Source organism: Hordeum vulgare, chromosome 6H, assembly GCF_904849725.1.
Source record: "Hordeum vulgare subsp. vulgare chromosome 6H, MorexV3_pseudomolecules_assembly, whole genome shotgun sequence".
Lineage (NCBI taxonomy): Eukaryota > Viridiplantae > Streptophyta > Magnoliopsida > Poales > Poaceae > Hordeum > Hordeum vulgare.
Genome location: NC_058523.1, coordinates 178,716,784 through 178,735,358, shown reverse-complemented (window position 1 = coordinate 178,735,358; position 18,575 = coordinate 178,716,784). Strand labels below are relative to the sequence as shown.

At 51.6% G+C, this 18,575-nt stretch overlaps 2 protein-coding genes across 2 annotated transcripts; one reads left to right on the top strand and one right to left on the bottom strand.

Annotated features, from left to right (window-relative positions):
- Positions 1-366: 366 nt before the first annotated feature.
- Positions 367-3,870, top strand: LOC123401970 (plastidic ATP/ADP-transporter-like). Its single transcript, XM_045095836.1, has 5 exons — positions 367-1,183; positions 1,369-1,632; positions 1,721-1,864; positions 1,951-2,298; positions 3,171-3,870. The coding sequence occupies exons 1-5, from the start codon at positions 467-469 to the stop codon at positions 3,558-3,560; spliced, it is 1,863 nt and encodes a 620-aa protein (XP_044951771.1). The 5' UTR covers positions 367-466; the 3' UTR covers positions 3,561-3,870.
- An 898-nt stretch (positions 3,871-4,768) lies between these two features.
- On the bottom strand, positions 4,769-16,724 carry LOC123405270 (protein argonaute PNH1-like). The gene is made up of 21 exons (XM_045099021.1): positions 16,329-16,724; positions 15,999-16,213; positions 15,609-15,889; positions 15,385-15,494; positions 15,162-15,268; positions 8,551-8,683; positions 8,321-8,437; positions 7,897-8,004; positions 7,748-7,819; positions 7,523-7,645; positions 7,248-7,407; positions 7,017-7,138; positions 6,755-6,892; positions 6,536-6,678; positions 6,239-6,301; positions 6,064-6,127; positions 5,848-5,983; positions 5,661-5,734; positions 5,397-5,491; positions 5,258-5,289; positions 4,769-5,149 (listed from the first exon to the last, which is right to left on the bottom strand). The coding sequence occupies exons 1-21, from the start codon at positions 16,722-16,724 to the stop codon at positions 4,989-4,991; spliced, it is 2,850 nt and encodes a 949-aa protein (XP_044954956.1). The 3' UTR covers positions 4,769-4,988.
- Positions 16,725-18,575: the final 1,851 nt, after the last annotated feature.

Below are 18,575 nucleotides of genomic sequence, written 5' to 3'. Positions count from 1 at the left end.
GAGAGGGGGGATGGGTGGATGTGCCACCGACTGAGGGGCAGGCAGAGAACAGGAGAGGTGTCGCGCGCATCCGCATCGTATCTATATTGTTTTAAATCCAACTTAAATTTAAATTAGAAATGGATTGCAGGCGAAAAAAATCAGATAGTACGTTCTATTTGGGTCGGAATGTTGGCTTCTTTTTCGAGCTGTTTCGACTCATGAAGGTGCGGGCGATAAAAATGTGTCGACGCGCTCCAGTTGCCCTAAGACATCTGGTAGAGATGCCCTAACCACAATTAAGGTAGGTCGGATAATACCAATTTCGCACTAAGCCACTGGCATCTTCTCTAATCTCTCGCGAGTAGTGGCAGCGGGGCATGAGAGGAGTGGTATAAGAAAGAACCCTCCCCTGCGCAAACCCCTGCTTTGCCCGAGCCCCTCACCCTTATCTCCTCCATCCTCCATCCCGAGAATTTTAGCCCCCATGGAGTCCGGCCTCGTCGCAAGCCACCGCCTTCGCCTCCCGGCCCTCCCCTCCGCGGCCCATGTCCACCTCCTCCGCCACCGCCGCCTCGCGGCCACGCCTCTCCGCCTCCCCACCATCCCGACCCCTCTCCGCCAGCCCGCCGCGCTCCCGCTCCGCCCGTGCCTCAGGCCTCCCCGCGCCGCCTCCGTCGCTTCCCCCGCGCCGGTGCCCGGCGATGCGCCGGACAATTCCCGCAAGTTCCTGGGCGTGGACGCGCTCACGCTCAAGAAGATCGTGCCCCTGGGTCTCATGTTCTTCTGTATCCTCTTCAACTACACCATCCTGAGGGACACCAAGGACGTGCTCGTCGTCACCGCCAAGGGGAGCAGCGCCGAGATCATCCCTTTCCTCAAGACGTGGGTCAACCTCCCCATGGCCATCGGCTTCATGCTTCTCTACTCCAAGCTCGCCGACGTGCTCTCCAAGGAGGCGCTCTTCTACACCGTCATCTTCCCCTTCATCGCCTTCTTCGGCGTCTTCGGATACGTGCTCTACCCTATGCGCGACGCCATCCACCCCACGGCGCTCGCCGACCGCCTCCTCGCGTCGCTCGGCCCCAGCTTCCTGGGGCCCGTCGCCATCCTACGCGTCTGGAGTTTCTGCCTCTTCTACGTTATGGCGGAGCTCTGGGGCAGCGTTGTCATCTCCGTCCTGTTTTGGGGATTTGCCAATCAGGTACACCGTACACTCACTTCTCGTTTGTGCAGAATTGCTGGGTCCTCCGTTGTTCCAAAATATTGTGAACCACTAATAAGTACGTGTGCGTAGGAATTTATAAATTACTGTTTCAGAATCAGTCGCAGTAAATGATTCTGTACTAGTTATACAGTTTCTCATGTGCCCGTACTGTTGTTATATAGATTACCACGGTTGAAGAGGCTAAAGAGTTTTACCCACTGTTCGGGCTTGGGGCCAATGTGGCTCTCATCTTCTCTGGTCGCACGGTGAAATACTTCTCAAACATGAGGCAGAATTTGGGTCCAGGGGTGGACGGATGGGCTATTTCATTGAAGGGCATGATGAGCATAGTGGTTGTGCTGGGTTTCGTCATTGCCGGTATCTATTGGGGAGTGAACAAGTATGTTATTGATAAAACATCTCTGCCGGTCGAACGCAAGAAGAAGGTTAGCTTTGTTATGGTTTCTCTGATTTTACTACCTGTATATATATGGAGTTTCTGTTGACGGTGCTGTGCATGAATCTTACTTGCAGAATAAGCCAAAGCTTAGTATGGGGGAGAGTTTGAAGGTGCTGGTATCATCTCGATATGTGAGGGATCTTGCCACATTGGTCGTTGCTTATGGTATAAGCATCAACCTTGTAGAGGTGACATGGAAATCAAAATTGAAGGCACAGGTAAGTTCATCCACAAATCATGACAAACAATTTGCTCATAGTATATAGACGGCATAGTAGTTAACTTTTATGTTGTTCTGTTGCAGTTCCCAAGTCCTAACGAGTATTCTTCATTCATGGGTGATTTCTCAACGGCTACTGGCATAGCTACGTTTACAATGATGTTGTTAGGGAGAGTAATTCTTAGAAAATTCGGGTGGGGAGTTGCAGCTACGATCACCCCTGCAGTGTTGCTTGTCACTGGAGTTGGATTCTTCTCACTGCTTTTGTTTGGTGAGCCACTCACTCCTCTTCTAGCCACGTTTGGGATGACGCCTTTGCTTGCTGCGGTCTTCGTTGGGGCACTACAGAACATTTTCAGTAAGAGTGCAAAGTACAGTTTGTTCGATCCTTGCAAAGAAATGGCGTACATTCCTTTGGACGAGGACATGAAGGTTAGTGCTGAAAGTTACTTGTTCCTAATGTACAAATTATCTCTCAAGTTACTCATGTACTCCCTCCGTTTCTAAATAGAAGTCTTTTCAAAGGCTCCACTAGAAGACTACATACAGATGTATATAGACATATTTTAGGTTGCAGATTCACTCATTTTTCTTCGTATGTAGTCTCCTAGTGGAATCTCTAAAAAAGACTTATATTTAGGAACGGAGGGAGTAATATAGTAGCGTGGGAACACAGGGCAAAACTAACTAGTCATGTTTCATATGGTTTTGGATTTCGAAAATCTGATATTGAAGTTACTAGTAACTGAAACAAAACAAAGCAAAACATAACATCGATCGTGATACAGTAGATATTGAGAACAGACAAGGAAGAATGTGAATAAAACATAAACTTCATTTGATATACTTGCTATATTACAAAATGAGAATAAATCATCATATGATACAAATATACATGCAAAACTGTATAGTTTGACTAGGTCTGGTTAAAACAAGTAATGGTTGATTAGTTCATTGATTGTAACTAGAACTCGGTTATGTTGGTACGATCAAAGTATGTCTAAGTTGTTGTGCTTCATTATTGTTACTTCCGATCGTAATTGTCTCGCACAATAGAATCCTTGCTCAATGTTATCTGACAATTATCTGTACTTGTTTTTGTTCCCTCTTCTAATAAAAAGACGGGCTTCTTGCGCTTTCCTGAAAAAACAATTATATCTACTTAACTGTCAGAAATTTTATGATGGATATAAGAGTCGTAGTATGCATTGTCCACAGGCCTTGATTCTTGCTTTAACAAATACTTGACTATTGTCGAATTCTCGATACTTACTGAGTAACTTCTTCTCTTGTCGTGATTATAGGTCAAAGGTAAGGCAGCAATAGATGTTGTATGCAACCCACTGGGAAAATCTGGAGGTGCCTTGATCCAGCAGTTCATGATCTTGTCATTCGGATCTCTTGCCAACTCAACGCCGTACCTTGGAGGAATATTGCTGGTGATTGTCATCGCGTGGTTGGGCGCCGTAAGGTCCCTTGACTCGCAGTTCTCTCCCCTGGCAAAGCAAGATCTGGAGAGGGAACAGAAGCTGAAAGCAGAGGCGGTAGAAACGACAGCCCAAGTCGTTGGGACAGGAAACGGATCCCTTCAAGAAAATGTTGCGAGCCAGAGCTCCACAAATGGTACGGTCATCAAACAGTCGCAAGAACCCGAAAGTGCCACCACTGAAAAATCTAGCAAGAAGTCTCAATAAGTTTACATCCCCAGAAATTTAGTTAGTACGAGTTTTTGATGGAAGCAAACGTTGCTTGGTTGGGCCTGCCACGGGGAGCTGCTGGGAAAGGCAGCAGAGTGATTGACAAGGAAAATAAGATGGCCTGTTCTTCTGTTGTTGTAGCATATTTTTGACTTCATGCGAGTATCTATAGCTGTTTATTGGGAGTACCTGTAGCTGGTTTGTTTTGTCGCTCCGTAGATATGGAACTCTTTTTCTTGATTTTTTTATATTACAATTTTGCGGAAAATCTGCTTTCACATATCTATTAGTCCATGTTCAAAAGTTACTGCTACTTGTTTTGCTACTGCTTGTTATTTAAATAAATCCTAATCGTTCTGAACACTGATCACACAAGATGTAGTCACGAGCCTTGCCTGATTCTTGCATTAATATATGCCCAAAATTCATGTGTTTCATACATGCCCAAAATTCATGTGTTTCATACATGCCCAAAATATAGCACAACTTCCTGCAAAGTTCAAAAAAGGAGTGCCCTTAGGATGTGTTTGGTTGAAGAACGAGGTGGAACGTAATGGAATGATTCCATGACATTCCATTCCACCAGGTTGCGTTCCTATGTTTGGATGAAACAATAGATGGAACGGCCTGCCACCGCCGCCGCACCTGCTCCTCGAGCCGCCGCCGCACCTGCTCTCGAGCCGCCGCAGAGGGAGAGGGAGAGGGCGGTGTCGGAGAGGGAGAGGGCGGCGCCGGAGAGGTGGCGCCGGAGATGGAAAGGGAGAGGGCGGCGCACCTGCTCGGGCCGCCGCGCACCTGCTCCTCGAGCCACCGCAAAGGGAGAGGGAGAGGGCGGCGCCGGAGAGGGAGAGGGAGAGGGCGGCGCCGGAGAGGGAGAGGGAGAGGGCGGCACCGGAGAGGGAGAGGGAGAGGGCGGCGCCGGAGAGGGAGAGGGAGAGGGCGGCACCGGAGAGGGAGAGGGAGAGGGCGGCGCCGGAGATGGAAAGGGAGAGGGCGGCGCCAGAGAGGGAGAGGGAGCCGCACCTGCTCAGTTCCGCGTGGTTCCTCCGATTTGGAGGTACCAACGCATTCGGGATCTTGGGGGAATATGCCGTTCCGGAGATTCAGTTGGTTCCAATTCCTCTACCCAACTAAACACGAGAACGACCCTCGGGAACGGAATGAACCCGTCACATTCCACTTGATGACAGTAACCAAACACACCCTTAAGAAGCATGTTTCTGCACATTTTCCAGACTTCAATATATAAGCCAAGTTTTCATATTACGGAGAATTTTCTTGCCCTTAACAAAACATCGGCCAAATTTATACAGGACAAGACACCTAGTTCTTCACTCTTCTGGTCCTACATATCTAATCTAAACCTCTAACTCCTAGTGTTAGCTGGAGTATATAGCATGCGTGGTTGCTAGTGTTTTCCCCTTGTCAGCAGTAGAACATCACCTTCTTCACCTTCTCTTTCACCGCGGGCATAGTCTTCATGGCACTTCCATTCCTCCCGTTGGCATTCTTCACCGAGAGGCTATCTTGGTCCATGTAGAAACGTGCCCGGAATGCGGCTAGATGAGCATAGTAAACAGGCGGCACTGCTCAAACAACACAACAGATCAAAGGCCAAAGTTTAGATTTGTCACCAAATTGTTACGTCGAAAGAGCAAATGTATTCAGCAGGAGCGCAAGAAGGAAGAAATTACCGACAGAAACAGATCGTGTGCATCGCGCATACCTGCAACGGATTCACATAGCTAGTAAGATATTCTTCAAACTGAAAACGGACTCCAATATTGGTTCTGAAAAGGTATCATGAATTATAGGAGGATGGGAACACCATACGTGTAGCAAAGGTTGTTTGTCAAAGTCTGCATTTCGTCAGCCGTGAAATTGTTCTCGTCCCACAGAACATGATAATGTGCTGGCTTGCTCGTGCCCTGGCAATGTCACTGACATTAGCTAACTCATTATAAGATCATCTCAGCTTTAACAATATAATTATTGTACAGGCCGTTCTCTGCATTTTGTACATTTAAGCTTATAATCACAGCCGCGAAATATGAAATCAAGGCAATCCTTTCAAAATTCAATCAGACACATGCTTACCTGAATTCCAGCATGGCTGCAGAGGTAGAAGTCAAACTGTGTGGGATGGCATATCTTCGAATCAACAACGGTGCCTATTTTAGGAAGAACCAGTGAGCAGTTATGAAAATTTATTTGTGGAAATAAAATCTAAATATTAATAAATGAGTTATTAATATCTTGATGGTGGAAATGACATGACATATACCAGGCAGAATATTTCCGCTCTTGTCGGTGCTACTTTTATCGTTGTGGTTGTTTGCAAATAGTTTTGTATGGTGGCGCTTTTGGACTATCACAAACGTCACTGGAGGTTGGTAATTTGGTTCTAAGGACGCACAAGCCTGAAAATATTCAAGGGGTTAATAAGGATATTTTATCATGCAAGCATGTCAAAATAATAGGTAGAACATCAGTTGACAACCTTACGGATAGCATCTAACTCGTAAAGTAATACTTGATGGAACTGTCCTGCGCTAACACCGTCCCTGCAGAAGAAAAGAGTCTGTAACTATCAGAACTTCCATAATACACAAAACGGTGGCATTAGCAAGCCTTTTGTACTCTGCAAGAGATGTCCAACATGCACAGTGAAGTACCTGTAGAAGATTATTCTCAATGGTTTCTGCCCTGTGGCTTTCCTGAAGGAAATTAGAAGCTCCCTGTATGAAGTTACATACAGAAAGGAAATTCGTCAAGCTCATTCTGTGCATATTTTTTCTGAGAGATCCAATGGTCTGAAGTTGGATGCTCTATTTAACACTTTCACCGTGCATGATGACGGATGATCGAAATGCACACATTGTTCTGTGCTTCTTTGTCGTCTCGAATGAACTTGTGCATTATCTCCACAGATGGTGCGTTATTAAGGGTGCGACTCAGTGCATGAGAAATACCTGATCATGCCTCCGGTTACAGTGCCTCGCTGAGGATCATGCCATGTTTTGTAGAGGTCCTGGATGAGCTCTTGCCGATAAGCTTGAGCACACACCAATCCAGCGTACTTTGTAACTTCTGGCCAGTCTTGAGAAGCAACAACCTGTAAAAGCATCGCATTAGAGGAAAGTCACATGGCAACTTGGTTAAAGAGACAGCAGAGTAATGCTAAATCTTACTGCAGCAATCGATGGACTGGTATCCTCTCTGGTTTCAGGATGTGTTACATCCGCACCGAATATTATTGTCGGTATATCACTGACCAATGGGATCCTCCGGCTTACCGCATCCAAGAGTACGGTATTTCTTCCCCCCATCTGATTTCACAAAAATTGTCAAACGTGAGATATAGTGGATTGTCTCTATCACCAGAGCTAACTTATTTTCTGAACCTGGAATCTACGTGTGAAAAGAAGACCGATGCTCCCAGTTGATAAATACCTTAACATTGATTTTCAGCGAGACATTCACCAAGTATCGTTTGCAGATCTTAAATACATGCTTAGCTAAGCAGCACTGTGATATTAATCCCAATTCGGTTTCACAAATGCGCTTTATGTCACCTGAAAAACAATACTCATTATATGTGAGAAAAGCAGAAAGGACAAACAGAGGACTGAAAAATATTTGCAACATAGTACTGTACAATAGGAAGTGAAACTGCATCCTCACCATACAATGGGCCATTGTTGTCGGGGAGGATTACCAAAACAAGCTCAAGCTCCTTGCCCTTGAGTTTTTTCAGTGCAGCGTTATACACATGCTTAAGCGCCTGTACTGCTTGCTCTGGTCTAGCCGAATACATTGGTATAGCAGGCTCACTGTTGAACTCCTGCAATGCCATTTAACAATTGACAGTTACTTGAAAAATATATTGCTATTCTGCAACTGAAGAAAGTAAGCCTCTGTATAATTAACTAATATACTAGCATAAATGAGAGGTATACCATGCCTAAAATTTTACACGTTTGGGCCAACTCCTGGCAAAATCCACTGGCGGTGCTTTCTTGAACACTTCTTGAGAAGTTAATGGATGCCCAATGATTCACAGTGCATCCATTGACAACTTTCTGCAAAAATGATTTTATTTCAGGGGTGAATTGACAACTTCAGGCAGAATAGTAATTCTACTATAACTGAGAAGTGATGGCTTCAGCAGAGTGGATATTAACCTTGTTTTTCATGTCCCATTGGCCAACGCGAGGTAAGCACTCTGATTCTTTTCCAGTATCATGATATTTTAGCTTGACACAAAAAGGTAAGTCAGAAATGAGCACAGAATAGCTGGCCATAGCAAATTGGAGAATAGCATGGATCTTACCCAGGGTGCAGGTAGAATTCTTGCTTCAATAGAGGTGAGTTTGTTGCTTATGTTTATCCCAAATTCCTTCGCATATGGATCTTGATCATATCCATTTTGGTGAACAGTCTGAAAACAGTTGCTTTTAGTCTTTTATAGGCAATTTTGGTGGGAAACGGACCATGTATCTACATCACTCAATGTTGTGTAATGAAACAGAAGAAGAATCAGCAGTGAGCAGTGAAATTGTATTCTTTCCTATCAGTTTTCTAGTGAATTATGTTGTGGCACTGAGAAAAAAGTACATGCACATTTGCTTCGTAACTAAGCTTTGCCAAGATTTTCCTGCTAGACTGCGTTGGAAGCTAAAAAGGGTGTGGCAAAGAAATTGGTGTCAACAACTTTGCCAAAAGCATACTCAAGTATACCAAGAAACACTTCATACCCGTCGAATATCCATTTCCTTGTCTCCAGGCCTTTGGCATGTAACTTTCAGTAATGATGTGATCTGCTTTTCATTCAACTTCTTCTTGTATCTCTGACCTTCAACAATCTTGCAGGCCTGTCAATAAGCATCTCGTGTCAGGCAGGATTCAGCAATAGTAAAAGCATCATGTATTGCACTAACTGATAGAAAGTTGTGACAGCACGAGACTAAAGACGTTAGTTACTGACCTCCATTGGTAGATAATTTGGCTTCTTTTGGTTTCCTACAAGAAGGCAGGGAAGATGTGGTTGCTTTATGGCAAAACCATACATTTCCTTGAAGTACTCTACAACTGATTTCATTTCATCGTCAACTGGGAAACTGTTATAAGAAAAAGAGCAGACCCAGGTGCTGAAATGTTAGCCCAAGCACCACTATTTTGTTTTTTGCATGTTGAAGCACATGTTTGCATGTTGCAAGGATGCCAATATGCCATGCACCATCAATAGCTATGTACTTTAGGAGTTAGGACAAGTTCCAATAAACATACAGTTTATCAACATGCTAATGTATAACACCAAAACATTATTAACTAAGCCCTCCTTTGGTTTGTAGGAACTCCATAGGATAGGATTCATATAGGAAAAGGTCAAATAAATCTAGCAAAGCCGTGGATGAGGCTGGCTAATGCGCTTAAGTTTAATCAGATTCAGACTTACGGTCAGCAGGATGACGGTCAGTGCTGAAACCAATGGCCGGACATCCCACTTAAGATAAATTCCTCTAGAGCCCTTTGGTTTGTAAGAATGGATTCCTATTCCTATGTAGGATTGTGGTAGGACTAGGGTTCCTACCGGGCCTCCGGCGTAGATTGTATGGGCAAGGAGGAGGGGAGCGAGGGCTGGAGCGGACGCGCCGGCGAGAGGGCGCCGTCGCGGCTAGGGCTGGGCGCGGCAGAGGCTAGGGTTCCGGCTCCTTGGGGAGCCGGGCAACAGAAGATAATATCTTTATTGCCTCCCCTCAATTGATGTCTTACAACTAGTATTTATAACTCGAGCCTAAGATAACTTTCCTAAAGTAATTTGCCTAAGATAACTTGCGGGCCAAGCCCCTAATATTAACGCCCAGTGGGCCTCCGCCGGCTATAGGCCAAGCCGGTCATAACATCTCTCCCCGCCTGCACAAACAGCTCGTCCTCGAGCTGAAAGTTTGGATAGTGTTGGCGGAATTCCTCACGCTGCTCCCACGTAGCCTCCTCCTCCGGAAGACCCGTCCACTGAACGAGGACGAACCACACTCCACGTCGAAGCTGTGCCTGCAACACCTTGGCTGGATCCGGAAGAATGAGACCATCGGCGGTTGGAGGAAGCGCCGGGGGGCCCGCCGGTGGCTCGCCACGGAAAGGCTTGAGCAGCCCCACATGGAAGACGTCGTGGATACGAGCGTGGTCTGGCAGCTGAAGACGATAGGCCACCTTCCCAATGCGCTCCACAATAGGGAAGGGCCCAGCGTAGCGAGGGCCGAGCTTGCGCTTCGCGCGCGGGTCGAGTGACTGCGTAGAGCGGTGGAGAAGACGCAGCCACACCCAATCACCCACGGCGAATTCCGCCTCGCGATGGTGATCGTCGTAGTAGTGCTTGGCCAGCTGCTGGGCCTGAAGGAGACGCTGACGGACCTCAGCAAGCATCTCGTCACGGGTGCGGATAAGGTCACCCGCCACCTTCGTCCGAGCCGTCTCCGGGTCCACCGGAAGTATAGGCGGGGGCGGACGACCATATACCACCTCAAACGGCGTGGCACGAAGGGCGGAGTGATAGGAGGTGTTGTAGCAGTACTCCGCCCAAGAGAGCCAGTCCACCCAAGCTCGAGGCCGATCACCTGTCACACAACGCAAATACATGGCAATGACCTTGTTAACCACCTCGGACTGACCGTCCGTCTGAGGATGAAATGCCGTACTCAGGCGAAGCTGGACGCCCGCCATCCTGAAGAGGTCGCGCCAGACATGTCCCGTGAACACCGGGTCCCGATCACTGACGATCGAAGCTGGGAACCCGTGTAAGCGAACGATGCCGTCGAAGAAGGCCCGGGCCACGGACGCCGCCGTGTACGGATGACCGAGCGCGATGAAGTGGGCGTACTTAGAAAAGCGGTCGACCACCGTAAGGATGACCGACTTGCCGCCCACCTTGGGAAGGCCCTCGATGAAGTCCATGGAAATATCCGCCCAGACCTGAGACGGCACCTCCAAGGGCTGAAGTAACCCAGCCGGTCGCAGGGTCTCCGTCTTGTTGCGCTGGCATGTCTGACAAGACCGAACCCAGTCGCGGACCAGGGCGCGATCGTCGGGGATGTAGAAGTCAGCGCGAAGACGATGTAGGGTTTTCTGCACACCCTCATGACCCGCCGAGTGGGCGAGCTGTAACACCTGGTGACGGAGATCATCATGCGCCGGAACAAAGATCCGGCGCCCATGGAGAAGCAGTCCGTCAGCGAAGCGCCAGGGCTCCTCCAGGTCGCCGGCCGTGAGTTGCTGCTGGAGAAGAACGGCGTCGTCGGCTGTTGCAGTTGCGCGGCGAATGTCGGCGAAGAGGCCGAACGTCGGCCCGGAGCGGACGCACAGGGACGCCCCAGCGACCTCGTCGGTGGAAGGAGCGAGATCGGAGTCGCGACGGGACAGCGCGTCGGCCACGGTGTTAAGGCGGCCCGGATGATACTCGACGGAGAAGTCGAAGCCGAAGAGCTTGCTGATCTACTGGTGCTGCGGCACAGTCGACAGCCGTTGGTCCAGTAAGAACTTCAAGCTGTAATGGTCCGTACGGATGTGGAAGACCCGTCCCCACAAGTACGGCCGCCAATGGCGCACGGCCTGCACCAGGCCAATGAGCTCCCGCTCGTACGCCGCCAGCTTAAGATGGCGCGGAGCAAAAGGCCGGCTGAAGAAAGCAATGGGCCCCTCGCCCTGATGAAGCACGGCGCCGAAGCCCACGCCCGAAGCGTCACAGTCCACCACGAACGGGCGGTCGAAGTCGGGCATCTGGAGGACGGGACCCGTCGTGAGGGCCCCTTTGAGGGCCTCGAATGCCGCTGTCGCCTCGTCGTCCCAGGCGAAAGCATCGCGGCGGAGCAGCCGCGTGAGAGGTGCCGCGATGAGCCCGAACTCCCGGATAAATTTCCGGTAGTATCCTGCGAGGCCGAGGAACCCGCGGAGAGCCCGCGGCGAGTGAGGCGTCGGCCAGGCGGAGACAGCTGCCACCTTGTCGGCGTCCATAGCCACCCCGTCGGCCGAGATGACATGGCCGAGGTAGGCAACGGTAGGTGTCCCGAACGAGCACTTCGAGCGCTTAAGGTGGAGGTCGTGCGCCCGAAGCTCGTTGAAGACGATGGCGACGTGCTGGAGGTGCTCGGCCCAGGTGGCGCTGAAGATAAGAATATCATCAAAGAAAACAAGCACAAACCGCCGTAAGTAGGGTCGCAGAATGTCGTTCATCAGGGCCTGGAAGGTCGCCGGGGCATTGGCGAGGCCGAAAGGCATCACCAAGAACTCGAAGTGGCCATGGTGGGTGCGAAACGCCGTTTTGGCGATGTCGTCCGGATGCATGCGCACCTGGTGATAGCCCGACCGGAGATCGAGTTTGGTGAAGAAGCGCGCCCCATGAAGCTCATCCAAGAGCTCGTCGACCACCGGTATCGGAAACTTGTCCTTGAGTGTGAGCGCGTTCAGGCCGCGGTAGTCGATGCAGAAACGCCACGTGCCATCTGTCTTGCGGACGAGAAGTACCGGCGCGGAGAAGGGTGACGTCGAGATCCGGATGATGCCCGCTGCGAGCATAAGGGCACACTGTCTCTCCAACTCATCCTTCTGCAGCTGAGGGTAGCGGTAAGGTCGCACCGCCACGGGGGTGGAGCCCGGCACAAGGTGAATGCGATGGTCGTACACCCGAGCAGGTGGAAGTCCCCGCGGCTCGTCGAAGAGGGCGCTATGTTGCTGCAGAAGGGGATCCAGCAGAGGGTGCTCGGTCTCGGAGGAGGCGGCGGCCAGCTGAAGATGTGGCACGGCTGGCGTAGCGCCCCCAATGCCGTCCCACCGGATTTGGCGTCCCAGCCGCCAGAATGTCATCGTGAGCGCGTCGAAGTCCCACACGATGGGCCCGAGGGTCCGGAGAAAGTCCACACCGAGGATGAAGTCGAAACAGCCGAGGTCGATGCCGGCACAGGTAATGGAAAAGTGTTCGCCCCGATGGTGATGGGAACGTCGCGGGCGAGTCCATGACACTGGAGGCGGTCACCGTTGGCCACCGTGATCCGAAGGCGCTCCCCGCCCGTGGTCGGAATAGCAAGACGATGCATGGTGGCCTCGGGCAGGAAGTTATGAGTGGAGCCCGTATCCAGCAGGGCCACCAGCTGCTCGCCATGGATCGTCACGGGCAGCAACATGGTCCGCTCATGACGGATGCCGGCTAGGGCGTGGAGAGAGACGACGCAGGCCGTCGCCGTAGAATCTGCGGCCGTGTCTGGTGCGTCGGTCGTCTCGTCCGCCTCGGTGTAGTCGACCGTCTCCAAGTAGAAGAGGCGGGGGCAGACATGTGTCGGCGTGTAGGGCTCATCGCAATTAAAGCAGAGACCCTGACGTCGACGCTCCTGCTACTCGGCCGGGGACAACCTGCGGAAGGTCCGTGTGGCGGCCGGAGGTGCGGCCGCCGCGGCTGGCGGAGGCCGGCCCGGTATTGGAAGGGTCGGCGCGGGTCGACTGAGCTGGCGGCCGCCCCGTCCGGGCGGTTGCTGAAGTGCCTGGGCCCGCTGCTCGAAGGCCCGGGCGTAGTACATGGCGGACTGAAGGTCGGGGGGTTCCCGGAGCTCGACATCCACGCGAATATGGTCCGGTAGGCCACCCACAAAGAGCTCAGCGCGCTGAGTCGCGGATACGCCTGGCGCGTGGCACGCCAGGGCTTGGAATCGGTCGGCGTAGTCCTGGACCGTTGATGTAAACGGTAAGCGGCCGAGGGCTGCCAGTCGGCTGCCACGGATGGGGGGGCCAAACCGGAGAAGGCAGAGCTCGCGAAATCGGTCCCACGGTGGCATGCCGCCCTCGTCCTGCTCGAGGGCGTAGTACCAAGTCTGTGCAGTGCCACGGAGATGATAGGACGCGAGCCAGGTGCGATCCGACGCGAGCGTCCGCTGCCCCCGAAAGAACTGCTCGCACTGGTTGAGCCAGTTGAGGGGGTCTTCCGCGCCCTCGTAAGTGGTGAAGTTCAGCTTAGCGAACCGAGGAGATGTCGGACCGCCGTGTCCGGTAGCTGCGGCTGTCGGTGGCATCGCGTACGCCGGGTCGGGAAACTCCGGAGCGTAGGGCGCCGAGCGGGGGGACCGCTCGAACGGCAGAGAGGGCGCCGGGTGTTCCGGAGCCGGGGTATAGATCGGGCCTGAAGATGATCCGGCTGCCCACGCGGGAATCGGCGATGGTGATGGCGGAAACTGCACCTGGTGCAGGGGCCGACCGGTGGTTCGGGGCGCTGGGGGTGCTCCTGTCGATGGCGGCGGCGGCTGGTGGTGCTGAGCCGTAGCCTGCGCCGTGGTGGCTGGTAGAAACTGGTGGGGCGGCCCCCCCAGCGGCGCGGTGGTGGCCGGCCACACCGGCCAGGGGGTGCCCGCGGCGTGGTAGTGCTGCAGCAGCATCTGCGGCGGCGGCGGCGGCGCCCCTCCGTAGGGCGGCTGGAAGGCCGGGGTGGCCCACGGCAGCGACGGCGGCCCGTAGGTAGAGGGGGCGACGCTCGGCGGCGGGGGTTGGGTCCCAGCGAGGTAGAGGTTGATGCCTCGGATCGCTTGGACAAGCTCCCGCAGGGTGCCCGACATCGCCTCGGGCGAGAGGATGGGGAGCGGCTCCTCCGTGGTGATGATCGGCACTGGCGAGGGAGTGGTCCCGGACGTGATCGGCAGCGGCGGCGGGGCGGTGGTGGTGGTTTGCGGCGGCGGTGGTGGAGGGAGCGACATGATCAACCTGGAATCTCTGGATACCAAATTGGTAGGACTAGGGTTCCTACCGGGCCTCCGGCGTAGATTGTATGGGCAAGGAGGAGGGGAGCGAGGGCTGAAGCGGACGCGCCGGCGAGAGGGCGCCGTCGCGGCTAGGGCTGGGCGCGGCAGAGGCTAGGGTTCCGGCTCCTTGGGGAGCCGGGCAACAGAAGGTAATATCTTTATTGCCTCCCCTCAATTGATGTCTTACAACTAGTATTTATAACTCGAGCCTAAGATAACTTTCCTAAAGTAATTTGCCTAAGATAACTTGCGGGCCAAGCCCCTAATATTAACGCCCAGTGGGCCTCCGCCGGCTATAGGCCAAGCCGGTCATAACAGATTGGTTCCTAGCCTTCACATTTCAAAGGGAAAGAAAACATTAGCTCAGACCTAACAGACAAAAATTCTATCCTATGAACCAAATGACATCTCATTTTCTATAGGAACTGGGATACATGCCATCCCATTTCCTATGTCTTTCCTATTCCCATAATACTTCTATCCTATAAACCAAAGGAGGCCTAACTAACTGCATGTAGTTTCATGCATCAACCAGTTCAAGTTGTTAAGAAACTGCTGTTCATACTACAACATATTTTATGTATTCTATTTCTGAGAGTAGATTCTTCCAATATTTTTTATTATTACACAAACATTTCAGTTGCCGGTATAAAATTAGAGATCATCCTGGAATAAACTGAAGTTCCCATAACATTTAAAGTCCAATCAGGTAAATTTTATGGCACTAAAACTGACAGTCCACAATTATTTGGAAAGTAAAATGGAAGGCAAAAAACAGGAACACAAGAACCCGAATAACACCAACAGAGATTCCAGAGCATACATTAGCTCATGAGTTGGTTGCGCTGTCAAGCCAAAGACACGGTACTTCCGTCTTAAACTTCCTCGGTGAGTGATTTCGACCTTTAAATCACGTAGGGCCTTCTTTATCTGCTTGACATCGAACACAACCATATCAACTAATCAGGCATAAGGCATGAAGGACTAACGACCAAACAAGTATAGCGATTTTAGCACATAAAATGCAAGTGTACAACACAATTTACCGTTACTCGGTTGGTGTCCGACAACGGCCTTGTCATGACATCCTTCCCCAGGATCTGTGCCGCGAAGTCGACCACCGGCAGCGGCTCGACAAATGCCGTGGATGACATGTCTGAAATCGGCACCCGGGTGTAAGCTCAGGACACACACACAAGGAAGCAATCACTTGGATCATCAAGAGACAGGTAACGTTGGGACAACCAAGGCATATATAGTAGTATCTCACCAATGTTGAGTGACAATCCCATTTGGGTCGGCCGGATGCTTTGGTAGAAGCCGAACCACGACTGCAAGCCATCGCCGAGCCTCTGTGGCGTCCTGATGTCCGGCGAGTAGAACGACCGTCTTACGGAGAGGTACCTCTGGCTGGCAACTTCCCGCAGCACGACGTCGAGGACCTGCACGGCCCCCTGCGGCTCGTCGGGCTGCCGCCCCGCCATGAACTCCCGGAGGTGGCGCAGGTCGGCGCTAGCGGCGAATTTGATGGCCACCTTGTACTCTTTCTCCCTGCAGGTACAGGTATAGGTACAGGCAAACGAAATCAATTAGTCATCGACGGAGACGCGGCGCGTTAAAGCGTATTGTGATTGCGTGCGGATCGGTCGATTGTGTGTACCGGGCTGTGGCGCCGGAGACGCTGCCGTCATCGACGGCGAGGCGTACGACGAACTCTCGGGCGTCGAAGGGGAGGCGGCCAGCGGTGTAGAGGTTGCTGCGGCCGTCGTAGGCCGGGAGGCGCATGCCGAGGTCGGACGCGCGGTATAGGCGGACCAGCTCGGCCACGACGGCCCGGTTCACGGTCCGCGACCTCACATCCGGCGTGATCTTGACCTGCAGGACATCGAAAATACGCCGCCGTGGTGGGTGTCACTGTCACAGTCACCACGGTTGCTCATGCACGTCCACATTGTGTTCGACGAGAGGCTAGGAGTGGCGAGCGACTTACGTCGTACTGGGTGAGGTCCTTGTCGGCGACCTCCGCGAGGAAGTGGTTGGTCTTCACCACGCAGCGCGTGCCCGCCCTCCCGAACCCCGGACGCCGGCAGAGCTCCAGCCCCTTACTCGACACCGGCGGCGGCTCCGCTGGCGCGACGGCGACAACGCCAGTGCACGCGGCTGGCACTGCCGCCGCCGCCTCCTCATTGCTCCGCGCCCGCGCGCCGTTGCGCCGCGGGCCGCTCGCACCGGAATTGCACTTCTTGCCTCCCGCCCCCGGGGACCGCGCGGCCGCCTTGGGCTGCGCCAGGCTGCTTTGCAGCGCCTGTCTCCGGGGCGCGCCCGGGCGCCCGCCAGCCGCCTTACCACCGACCACCGTCCACGGAACCTCCAAAACCTCGAGCATCCCGCCGGACGTCGCCGCCGGGAGCCGCGCTCAGGGATAAAGACAAAGCGGCCGCCTCGCGATCAAGAATCCAGGCAGGAAACTCGATCCCCCGGGCAACGGGAAGTACCAGCGGGCAGAGATAGTAGAAGAAGAAAGCCAAGATTTAGCTAGCAACAGCATGCGTCAATGCGGACACGACGGCACGAGCATGGCCCAGATCACCACCAGGACGAGGCATTCGAGCTCCGCGCGCCATACAAGGGGGAGGTCGGCATTGACGCGACAGCCGCAGCACGCACGAAAAAAGGGTTCGCGACGGCGACGTCCCCCGGCATTAAAATCCTTCCTTGTTCCAGTACCCAAGCGACGGCGTTTTTACCAAACGGAGTAGGCGTGAGTGGGACTGGGGTAGCACTGTAAAAGGTGTGGAGAGGTAGGCTAGGGTCACGAACAGTGGCGCAGTGGGTAGGCTACAGAAAGGCGGGAGTAATTTTATTGAACGGAAGAGGGGTGGCGGAGGGGAGAGGAAGGAAGCCTCGGCGATCTCAACGAAGAAGGAATTAATATGGCGACCTGTGCCAGCGCTGGTGGCCGGGACGTCGAAAGCTGCGTCGGCCTCCGGTTGGGGTGTGTGCACGCTGTTTTCAAAGACGCACTTGTGTCATGCGATGCATCAGGCTGCTCATAGGCGCTGTTTGGATACTTTAACTCGATTAAAGGTTAAAGTTACTAGATTTTAACCCTGGACTAACCATAAACTAACTCTAATCAAAGAGGTTGTTGGATGAAAGGGTTAGATTATCAATAAATGCATCATTTCCAATCATTTGGCTCTTTTATCAAGGATTTGGTGTGGTGGAGGTAAAGAGAAAAGTAACTTTTTATGGACCCCAACCCAACTCTAACCCAAATAAGACCCTGTTTGATTCCAAATAAGTCATCAACTTATAAGTTAAAAAGTACAAAAAGTAACTTATTTTACCAAACAGACCCAACTTATAAATCACCCCAACTTATAAGTCATAAGTTGCTCCACCCCAACTTAAAACTTATAAGTCACCTACTTTTGCATGGGAAAGTGACTTATAAGTCAGATGGCAACCAAACAGGCGTGAATTATAAGTCACTCGTTTTAAGTCACCTGACTTATTGAAACCAAACAGGGCCTAAGCACCTCTTGGGTGGGTTAGTTTTTTTGGATGGATTAGATGCATCTAACCAACTCTAACCCTCACTGTTTGGATGTTTTGGGGTTAGATTGGTCCAATCTAACCAACTCTAACTCTAACTCTTGGATCCAAACAGGACCTAGTGGAGAGTAACATGTAGTACTAGTATCATGCATATGTTACTATTGTATGATACTATCTTTAGAGCATGGTTAATAGTATAGCCAAGTACTGGCTATAAGCAGTCTTATAGCCCATCTTATAGCTAGCTTGTACAATAGTTAGCTATAAAAGAGTACTACTTTTATCATATATGACCGACCTATCATTCTCACAAAGCACCTAGGAGCACGTGCTAGAGCTGGCTCTTCACGAAGAGCCCGCTTCCCTTCTCTCTCTTCTTCTCTCTCATCCAACTCAACAAAAATATAGTATTTTAATCCTTACAGCCTGTTGACTGTACCTTATTGTACTTGCTCTTATAGTGCATAGTATCATAAACTAGTATAATAGGTGATCACATTTATTGACATGCATGACACATAGTAGCATAGCATTTAACATGTTACGATATCTACCTATGTTACTCTAATCCTTTCTTTCTCTCTTCTTTAATTACTTGCCACATCATCATGTTTGCTAGTCCCAAGACTATGTTACTAGCTATGATACCCTCACTATGGCCAGCCTCAATTTAGGC

Bases quoted from the DNA above. Each gene is read 5' to 3' on its own strand.
- LOC123401970 (XM_045095836.1), top strand. From the start codon at position 467: ATGGAGTCCGGCCTCGTCGCAAGCCACCGCCTTCGCCTCCCGGCCCTC. The intron at 1,633-1,720 runs GTTAGCTTTGTT...TCTTACTTGCAG, and splicing joins CGGTCGAACGCAAGAAGAAG to AATAAGCCAAAGCTTAGTAT. The intron at 2,299-3,170 runs GTTAGTGCTGAA...TCGTGATTATAG, and splicing joins CTTTGGACGAGGACATGAAG to GTCAAAGGTAAGGCAGCAAT.
- LOC123405270 (XM_045099021.1), bottom strand. From the start codon at position 16,724: ATGCTCGAGGTTTTGGAGGTTCCGTGGACGGTGGTCGGTGGTAAGGCG. The intron at 5,984-6,063 runs GTTGTCAACTGA...GAATATTTTCAG, and splicing joins AGTTAGATGCTATCCGTAAG to GCTTGTGCGTCCTTAGAACC. The intron at 5,290-5,396 runs GTATGGTGTTCC...AATCCGTTGCAG, and splicing joins ACAAACAACCTTTGCTACAC to GTATGCGCGATGCACACGAT.